The 10,149-nt window shown below is 49.3% G+C and overlaps 3 protein-coding genes across 3 annotated transcripts; all 3 read left to right on the forward strand.

The window, feature by feature from the left end:
* Positions 1-1,268: 1,268 nt before the first annotated feature.
* BO66DRAFT_455586 (uncharacterized protein) lies at positions 1,269-2,870 on the forward strand (the record flags this gene model as incomplete). Its single annotated transcript, XM_025652101.1, has 1 exon — positions 1,269-2,870. One exon carries the CDS (start codon positions 1,269-1,271, stop codon positions 2,868-2,870), a length of 1,602 nt encoding a protein of 533 aa, XP_025502237.1.
* A 916-nt stretch (positions 2,871-3,786) lies between these two features.
* On the forward strand, positions 3,787-6,521 carry BO66DRAFT_472837 (putative C6 transcription factor; the record flags this gene model as incomplete). Its single annotated transcript, XM_025652996.1, has 5 exons — positions 3,787-3,834; positions 3,980-4,086; positions 4,140-4,554; positions 4,613-5,010; positions 5,065-6,521. The coding sequence occupies 5 exons, from the start codon at positions 3,787-3,789 to the stop codon at positions 6,350-6,352; spliced, it is 2,256 nt and encodes a 751-aa protein (XP_025502238.1). The 3' UTR covers positions 6,353-6,521.
* A 1,087-nt stretch (positions 6,522-7,608) lies between these two features.
* On the forward strand, positions 7,609-8,181 carry BO66DRAFT_440333 (uncharacterized protein; the record flags this gene model as incomplete). Its single annotated transcript, XM_025651246.1, has 3 exons — positions 7,609-7,711; positions 7,740-8,078; positions 8,153-8,181. The coding sequence occupies 3 exons, from the start codon at positions 7,609-7,611 to the stop codon at positions 8,179-8,181; spliced, it is 471 nt and encodes a 156-aa protein (XP_025502239.1).
* Positions 8,182-10,149: the final 1,968 nt, after the last annotated feature.

Genomic DNA, 10,149 nt, shown 5'->3' on the forward strand with positions numbered 1-10,149 from the left:
ACGGAAGAGGAGGAAATGGGCTGAGAGATGGCGGATGTGATGGGTGAGGATGCTCATAGGCAGTAAAGGTGGGAAGATAACAATCATGTTTGTCGCCTTCGTCATATCACTTTCAGTGAATGCGTCTCTCATATGTTGCTGAAATTAATAGACAATGAGGGGCCGGCCTTAAAGAATGAGTAACCGGAAGCTATCAACTTGAGCTCGAGCCTGAGATCAACCTCTTACTTGTTTGGAATTGGGTTGGAGGGGCTATGAGCCTTTCGAGTATACCGTATGTTAAAGTCTCTCCAATCTCTTTTCTAATATGCTGTTGCCTGCCTGAACCTGGCATATTGAGCTCTACAGGTACGGACAGTGCAACATATCTCTTCACGCTACCCAGATGAACAGGCGAACGATTTGTTGCGCAAATCAACCAGTTATCATCCTGCATAAAGTGGCCTTGTTTTTGCCTTGACAACCCACTTCAGCATACAGTGCCGTGAGAACAACAGTACGAACAAGCATAAGGTAAGGCTCATTAGTTCCTACATGACATAGGTCGTTTGTTGATGTCTTGTGCTGGGTCTGCTCACAAGACATTAGATCCCCAGAGACACTCGGTATCAATGAAGAGAATGCTCAGAATCTTACAAATTCCTACTCTCATTTCTAAGGCTTCAAATACCTAAACAAATAAGAATCATCGTTCCTCGCCTATCCTCATCTATCCTATATCAGCCCACCACACTGCTGTCAACAACAACACTAAGGAAGCGCTGTGAAGAACCTCAGAATGATCGGTCAACTGCCATGACCATGTTCTGTGTATTATCGCTTTTACTGGTCTTTGCCGTTGACAGAACCACGGTATAGAGGTACTTGAGGATTTTCTATAAACATTAGATTGATGCCTGGTTGTGCGGGCGACTGTTCTTTTGGGTCACTAAGCGGTTGAATCGCCTCCGCAGGTAAGTGGCGGCCTCAGGCCACCGCTCCGGAGATTCACACTGCGGTCGGAGATTTGCTGAAAGTCCGCGGACTTTCAACACCAACCCTAACGTTGCTGGCCCCCGTTGTCTTGCTCCGGATCTCGTCAAAACTCCGTTGTTGAGTGAGAACATATGACAAATACTCACAGACTTCAGGATTGAACATGAGTTATAAGGGCACATTCAGACTGACTCTCCCACTTTCATCCAGAAATCGAAGTCAGGCCTGCCCTCAAGGCGCTCTTTCTGTCACATAAGCTGCAGTCATTGAAAGGATTGAGGATTGATTTGATCATGTCTTCTACCAACGAGTCTACAACGCTTGAGAACCAACTACTTCGCAAAGAGAAAGTCGACAAGGGCGATGATCCGATGTCAGGGCTTGGCGGTGTTGGCGAGCCAGACGCTGGAGGCCCTTCATCCGCCTTTTCATCGACCTTCCAAGAGGTCCTTTTCATCTTTGTCATCGGCCTATCCCAGCTGTTCTCTGTCGGCGGTCTCGGAAATACAGCTTTCTCAGTACAACAGATTGGCCACTCGCTCGGCGCCACAAGCAATGGTCAAATGTCCTGGTTCCTGGCCGCATATTCACTGTGCGGCGGCGTCTTCGTTCTGGTGACCGGCCGACTGGGCGATCACTTCGGCCACAAATATGTCTTTCTTTTCGGGTGGATGTGGATGGCCCTATGGTCACTCGTGAGTGGCTTCGCCAAAGGTGTGATCCTTTTCGACATTGCTCGCGGGATGACGGGGATAGGCAACGGGGCACTGGTCCCCAACTCCTTCGCCCTCCTCGCACGTGCCTTCCCCCCGCTGTCGGTCAAGAAGAACATCGCCTTTGCTTTCCTCGGATTCTGCGCACCATCGGGTTACATATTTGGAGGCCTCGTCGGCGCTGCCTTCGCCGAGAAAGTCACCTGGCAATGGGGGTATTGGTTTTGGGCCATTGGCTGCCTCGTCCTGGGCGCAGTGACGTACTTCATCGTCCCCCACCGCGTGGGTTCGCCAATCCCTGGTCTCAGCCTCAAGCGTTTTGACTACCTCGGATCCTTCCTCGGCGTCTCGGGTCTCATCCTCTTCTCCTTCGCCTGGAACCAAGCCTCCGTGGTAGGCTGGCAAGAACCTTACGTCTACGCGCTTCTCATCGTCGGAATTCTCCTGATCGTCGCATTCGCCATCTCGCAGTCCCACGTCCCGACCCCCGTCCTTCCCAACACCCTCTGGACCCGCAAGGGCTTCTCCCCCGTCGTGACAGCCATGTCATTCGGCTGGATGTCCTTCGGCATCTTCCTCTACTACACGACGATCTACATTCTCACCATCCACCAAGCGCAGCCACTCACAGCAGTCACACAGATGGTTCCGCTCGTGATCGGGGGACTATTCGCGACCGCCTCCGTCGGGCTCTTCATCACCAAAGTCCCCGCGCAGTACATCTTCGGCGTCTCCATGTTTTCCTTCCTGGTCGGCAACCTGCTCATGAGCTTTGTGTCGTACTCCCCCATCTACTGGGCCTTCATCTTCCCCGCGTGTTTGCTGGTGGTCGGCGGACCGGACCTCTCCTTTGCTTCGTCGGGTATCCTCATCTCCAATGCGGTCCTGCCGGAGGAGCAGGGCGTCGCCGGCTCGTTTATTTCGACAGTCGTACAGTACTCTATTTCTATTGGTCTGGGCATTGCTGCGACCGTCGAGGCGCATGTCAATCACGGGGGAGCGGATGTGGTCCGCGGGTATCGAGGGGCGCTCTGGCTCGGGATCGGGTTTGCGGCGGTCGGCTTCTTGATTGTGGTTCTGTTCATTCGGGATAGCCGGTTTGATGAAAAGGGGAAGAATGAAAAGGCTGATGCGAGCAGCACGGATAGCGCTGAGATGCCGATTGACAAGGTGGATGTCTGAGACTCTTGTTCGGGTAGTTGGAAATTGTTGGGGAATTGAGCTAAGGGTTATGTATAGCTAGATTGGGTAGAGGATAGGAGTTTGTACTTAAGTTCCGGCAGAAATAACAGATTCATTGACTTGACTATAACAACAAATAAGACACAACAAAGTACGCAAAACGAGTAGCTGTGGTCAATCGATCTATGTCTTTTCCCTTAGCTCTTCTAGGGTAAGCAACTTAGACTATGTAATCGGTTTCAATCGTAACTCCATGGTTCCTGCGGGTAAATTAAGCAGCCTCTGGATCCTTTTTCCCCGGAGAGCAAGGCACTATTCACTGCCGGTCGGAGATCAGGGAAGATCATGTTTAGAAGATTGTCCCCTGTTCTCTCCATGAGAAGCCACGCACTCTCCTCTTCAAAGGTTCTTTTCGCTAAATTTGTGCGTGTACTGTTTCAACTCCGGCGGCTGATCAAGTAGTGCAGGAAATACGTCGTGCCGTGTGGCAGAGGGGAAACGGGAAAGTCATTGAATTTTGTCCTCGAATGTGGGCAGTCTGAGCAAAGTAGCAAGGTAGGAGACCCCATCCATCGTAGCAATTGGTGATTATCTTTTCTGGTTGACTTGTGATGTCGCCGTCTGTCTTCCGGGTTATATGAGTTGAGTCCGAGCGGGTGATCCCTGGCTAGGTTGGCAGATTATACCTACCTAGTAGTAAGTTACTAGGTAGGGTAAGATCTGGTAGCCGGGATCGGCTGATCACCTGACCCAATGGTCCGTGGCATAAAGCCCCGCGCGGTCAACTGGTCAGCCTAACCCAATCACGACTAACCTCGCGTCAGCTGGCAGGTGCAGGCGGCTGCAGCATTCCAGGGAGCGATTCCCCCCTCCCTACTTTTGGTCTCTGATCTAACCATCACGGAGAGCGAGCAGAATGGTTGATGACGACCGCAGCAAGGCTACCCCGGGCTCGCACTCGTGGGTACGCAAGTTTACGCTGTCGTGTTCCCGTTGTAGGGCGCTGAAGCTAAAATGCGACCGTAAAGAACCCTGTGTTAGTGCCCACGTCATCCACGCGCGAGCGATCGACACGCCCTTGAAGCTGGAGGCTTACAATCCTTTTACAGGTGGAATGTGTCAAGCGTGACCTTGGCCATCTTTGTACCAAGGATGAGCGACACCCGAGGGCTAAGCGGTCCAAAACCGTGCACAGAGGCAAGACAGCGCTCAAGCAGTGAGACACCGTTGTTGAACCAAGGTTCATGAAAACAATGCTTACGCCTGCAGGAGTCTGCCAGCGAATGGAGATAGTGAATTGGAAGCCGAAGAGACCGCTCAACTCTTGGAGCATTTCGTCGAGGGGATTCCCCGACCGAGTTCTATGGCCACAACACCGATGTCGGTCGCCCCGGATTTTCTGAATCGGTACTGGTCCGCTACAGACCTTAAACGACACGGCGAGAGGCTCGCCTTGATCCGAGAGATCATCGACGTACTGCCGGAGTGGGAGGTGATCCACGTGCTTTTTGAGGTATTCGTCACTCGCTGCCAGGGCCCTTTGGGGAATGTGGTGCACACTCCGACATTCATGGCGCAAGCTGCACAGTTCGGCAACTGCTTGAATCTCGCTTCAGCAGAGGAACGGGCTTCCGCGATAGCAAGTGCAATCACTATGGAGACACTGGGCTGTTACCTCTTGGCGGTAGGTGGAGTCTACCTGACACAAAAGCCCCATGCTCACATTATTGTTTGCTTGTCAGCTTGTGCTCGGTCTTGCTTTTCATCCTACGCCCTCGATATTGGGATGGAATCCTACGCCGTCGGCCTTGCGCGTGGAAGAGTTACGATCGTCCCGTTTGCGCGTCAAGACATGGAGGGCTCTAGGCTTGCGCTGTCTCCAGGACGGAGTGTCTCTCTTCTGTGGCTCAATCGCTGGGTTACAGGCCGCAGTCATGCTCCTACTCGACGGCCAAGAGGACTCATTGGCGCTGGACGCGGTTCTGGTCACTGCGATCTCGGGAGCTCGCAGACTTGGTCTACACCGGCTGAGGGATATCAAGTTGGACGCGTCTGCATCATGTTCAGCACGACTCGAAAATCACACGACAGGACCGGCAGAACCGCCACATATTCGAACAGAAATAGGTATTCGGATATGGTAGGGCTGGCCGAGAAGAAACAGCACGAGTCCTTTGCTGACATTTTCGTACAGGTGGGCACTCGTCCAAAGGGACTGGTCTCGCGGACAGGCCCTCGGCTACTACACCATCCAACCATCACAATTCAACACCCGGATGCCGCTGCACGTCAATGACGATGATCTCTCTTTATCAACCTTACGGGTGGATATCAATGGACTGATTGCAGAGCGGCCTCGATCTGAGTTCACCATGACGTCGTATACTCTCCACGCCCTCGAAATCACCGGCATTGTCCGCCAATCCATCCAGTTATGGGATTCACCAACACTTGAGCCCGACATGACCACTCGATCCACCAGATTACGCAAACATCTCAACAATCAATATGAAAAGTATGTTGCTGGTCTGCCGGCGTATTTCCGACTGGGAAGCACGGTCGGACTTACCGCCACCGGGAGTCCAATGGCGGCGATCCCCGTACAACGCTGGATGCTGCATCAGCAACTGTGGAGCTTACTGCTTCGACTGCATCGGCCCAGTCTCTCATCGTCGATCGGTCGTACTTTCTGTCAGCTTCTGGCCCAGAATATTATCGGTACCCAGGGTCAGATCCAAGCGCGGTGCACGGTCTGTGGCTCGCTGTCGACCAGCGAGATGCAGCTTTTCAACGCGGCTGTGGTGTTGATACTGGACTTGATCTTCACGTCCAGGTCAGATGATAATGTGGATAGTGCCAGCGCACAACAGCTTAGCCGACTGATGACTCGCGACAAAATCCGGGAAGCGATGGAGTTACTACGAGCTGAGAACGCCAAGAACGGGCCATCGACGCTCCACGATCCGCACAGAAAGTCAGAGGCCGAAGGGCCCGCTCAGCGCTGCGTTGTTGCTTTGGAAGCCTTGATGGAACTTGAGGAAGAAGACAGTTGCGATCAAGACGGTAGTTCAGCCGCTGGAAGTACTCGCGGAGAACAATTGGGTGGTACAATTCCGAAAAGACTTAGGGTCGCGGGTATTCTGAAAGCCTTGAGCCGAAAAGGCCCTGATCCTGCTAACGCACCAGGGCACGCGCATCCGCAACCCCCATTCGATCCCTCTTCACCATTCAACCCATTACCACCACTTGTCGATGGTGGTATCACCGACGGGTTTTCAGATCTGGATGTGCTGCCAGTTCTTTCCAATGGCCTCGTCAGCCCAGACGACCTTTGGCAGTGGCAATTCTTGGACTTTCCCCTGCCACCGCTGGATTCTTGCGATCCATTCCCTAAAGATGTCCCGTTTGGTACACTAGGAGACGATCTCCCTGGCGCCCTTGATATGGGCGCTTCGGACACTTCGCCGTTTGCCGACTGTTAGTGTAAGCGTTACTCCTGGTACGCGTATGACGCACGCCTTGCGTTCGTCTCCTGGATAGTTCATCTACTCCTTTGGGTGACGCCAAAGAGTTCGCCCAGAATCCGCTGGAGCGCCGCCCATGCCTACATTGCTGTCATGGTGAACCATGTCGGGAGTAATAGAATATGAGGGTCTATAGACTATAGTTCATTCCGCGAGACTGCGGCTAAGACATAATTCTGTCGTCTCTTCTAGTCAAGCGTCTTCACAGCTGCCTCGTCCATAAGCCATTCCAGATCAATGTTTCGTAAACAGTCTTCGAGAAACCGTCGATTGCCTTGCTTATCACATAGGCGCCAGGCAGCAGGCGGAGAGTACATACGACCACAGGGTGTGGAAAACAGGGCTTCCCGTCCGCTCAGCCGTACTTAAGCCACACGCCGGGAGGTTAGTAGTTGGGTGGGTGACCACCAGCGAATCCCTTCTGTTGTATGTTTTTTTTGGTCTTTTCAAATCTTAGCTATATCAAGTTTGTTGTTCAGCATCGTTTCGTGCTCTCGTCCTCCCAGACACAGTCTGCCCCTCTTCTCAAGTGATGCCGCCACATGACCCGATGCAACCCAACACCCTTGTAAATGCATTAGAAATCGTACCTGGTTAGCTACACCAACCGAACCAACCATCAAGATCAAGGAACCGCCCACTGTGCGTACATCGGTCAAGCGAGGGCTCTGGCTTTTGACGAAGGTTTCGCTTATGTCGGGAAGCATTTTAGTCGATTGGTAGCTTTCGAATGATAGAGTGGACGAAGGATCCAATTGTCTTCCCAGATTGTAAATTTCTATTGCAACAATAGTAGAGCTTGACGGTAGATTATATCTCCCCCGGCTAGATGACACGGAGATTAGGGCTGTCGGCTTTGCAGGCGGAGGGGGGGGGGGGGCGGGGCTTCGGCCCCTGTGAGGACGAGGTGGTAGGTCTGGTGAGCCTGAGTGAATGGGGTTGTTTTGGTTTGCGTTGGCATGTTGAAGTGGTATTTGGTTGTAGTGCTTTGTGTCTTGATGCGTGTTTGAGCTTGTGAGGTTTGTTGCGGAGGATCTGGACGAAGCTATGGATCCGAATGAGAGGTTCCGGTGCGGGAAAGAACGAGTCGGGAAGTACCCCATCCCGATTCTTACACACAACTCACGCTGCGCAAGAAGACCAATAAAGCATGTAGTGACTCCTCAGCTGCCCCATTGCCTCCATCCATTCTAGCTATCTCGTGTGCAGATATCATGGCTTCCCCGATTAAAGTGGCGCGCCTCCCTGCCGCCGCCCACGACGGCCGCATGGCCAACGTCCGATTCCAGCAAGCGCAACTAGCCGCCTTGCACGACAGTCTCCGCCCTGATGGTGGACCAAACAGGTCAGCCAGCAGCTGCCCCAGGCGTCCGCGCGAGGCCCGGCCTGCCCTGCGCCGCTCTCTTCGATCGGACCGCTGATGTGGACTACGCCGCCCGACAGATCTGGGCTGCGTGTGCGGCCTACGGCGGTGGGTCACCGCATCGCCCGGGCATTGTCGCGGTCAACGTATGGGCGAAGCAGCCGTTCGTGGAAGCACTTCTGCGACATTCGAGCTCGGGCCGTGGTGGCTGTAAGAGGCCAGTTCCTGGGAAGAGCAAGCAGATCGACATGTGGATGGAAGAGGCAGAGCGGAGCCCGGAGCGAGATCAATACTATTTCCGGCGACGCTTGACAGTGCTTGGTATTAAGGCGGAGTACGGACCCTTTCCTTGACTGAGTAAGTCTATGGGAGCTCTGATCTAACAGTGCACGCAGAACATAAACCTCCTCGCGTCGATTTATGAAGGGGGGGTGTGGATCGCCTTACTTGCTGCTGTTCACCGTGACCGGTCTGGTCGATGCCGTACTTATGTTGAACGATACGTAAGTTGCACCCAACAACTTCACTCAGACCATGTCGGCTTTGAGCCATTCTGTTGCAAACCTCCGACTTTAATCGTCGGAAGAGAACTCATGGTGGCATATTTATTCTCCTCACCCGACGTGGCCAAATACTGGAGCCAGCAAATCAATAGCCATGCCACCTTAGCCAACCACATTCCCCCACCCATGCTACGTGACTCTCGCCCCTCTTCCTTGTCCATAGCTCCGGACCATCGATGGCTGATGCAATAGCAGTCGGACCCGCACTCGCCACGGACCAGAGAGTGATCCCTGTCGAGCGTCGCTATACAACGTGGATGTTCTCGCGCCCGCGGCCGGTGATGATCACCACGATCCAGGCAGGGAAGAGTGGGCTGAAGAAAGGGCACTGTGGAAGGAGAAGTGTAGATGTGTGTATATTTTTGTGTGTACGGCTACGTGGCCCTTTCTCCGAGAAGTAGTGGGATCCGAGGTTATATAACTCCAGATCTGTTATACCCTCTATAAACAAAAAGGCCGCCACTGAGTTATATACAAAAGAGAAAAACATAAGACTGCTCGTGTTTTCGAAATAGAAAATAAATAAAGTATAGATACAGAAATGTTAGATAAGATCTATTATACCAAGCTGTTTAATAAAGTAAGAATAAGTAAGATATTTGAGAGGCTTTATAAGACTGTCGGCTGCTTAATCTATCGTATTAATATAAATAAACTTGACGTTTTTAGTACGTACTTTACACCGTATAAAATACTATTTAATTGATACATATTTGGTTCTCGCGTGGAATTCAGAATTTTTAGTCAGAATAATAGCGGATTGGTTGTCAGCGCGAATTATAGTAGGTTTAGTTATTAATACAGATATAGCCTTAAAATACTAGATATCCAACTCGGTAAACAGAAGTTAAAACTAAAAAAGTTTTTAGATTATAACAGTCTAAGCAATATACTTATTCTTTATAGAAGACAGTATAATAGCGGTTTACTTCTTTAAACTCTAGAAAACAGGCCCGTCAGTAAGATAAAAGACGTAGTTGAAAGTTAATATAGTATTAAAAATATAAAAACCGGTTTAATCGGTATTATAGTAACTAATAAAACTAGAGTCTCCGCGTTTATAAAAAGAATAATAGTTTAACAAGCCTACAAGATAGTACCAGACGAGGTTTATAACTTAAATATAAAATTTATCAAAATTCGCCGCGAAGAACGATAACTTACTAATTATATATATAATATCAGAATATATATTAAATATAATTTATATTAGAGTACTGTTATACTTTTAATACAACTTAATATCGTCCGGCTGGATAGTTCCTGTATATTTAAATAAAGAATTTTTATAGTTAAAAGATATAAAAAAAACTTTGTATATTAATATACTAAAATACTTTAAACAGTCTTTAATATATAACTTTTATAAAAGATATATACTGTTATCAGTTTATATAATATTAATACTAAAAAAACGAATACAGAGACTATTATCGGTAAACTTAATAAAATTATTCAGCAGATTCTTAAAAATATTAATTACGGAAATATCTGGTGCTAAAAATAGAATATTATTAATATAAACAAGTATATAAAGATTTTTTCCGACGAATACAGAGTAGTTTATATAAAGATATTTAAAGCTGTTTATAGTAAGAAAGTTATAAAGTATATTATACTACTCATATAATATCTGCTTTAATCTGTATAATAATTTAACAAATATACTGTATATACCGTTCTTCTAGAAGTCTTCCGGCAGTTCAATATATATCAGTTTATATAGTTCGGCGTTAAGAAAGATTATAATAATATTAAGACTATATAACAACCAACTAAATATAATAATAAAAATAATAAAAATCTTAAAGTTAATACTTTTCGCAACA

This window comes from Aspergillus aculeatinus (assembly GCF_003184765.1).
Source record: "Aspergillus aculeatinus CBS 121060 unplaced genomic scaffold BO66scaffold_35, whole genome shotgun sequence".
Lineage (NCBI taxonomy): Eukaryota > Fungi > Ascomycota > Eurotiomycetes > Eurotiales > Aspergillaceae > Aspergillus > Aspergillus aculeatinus.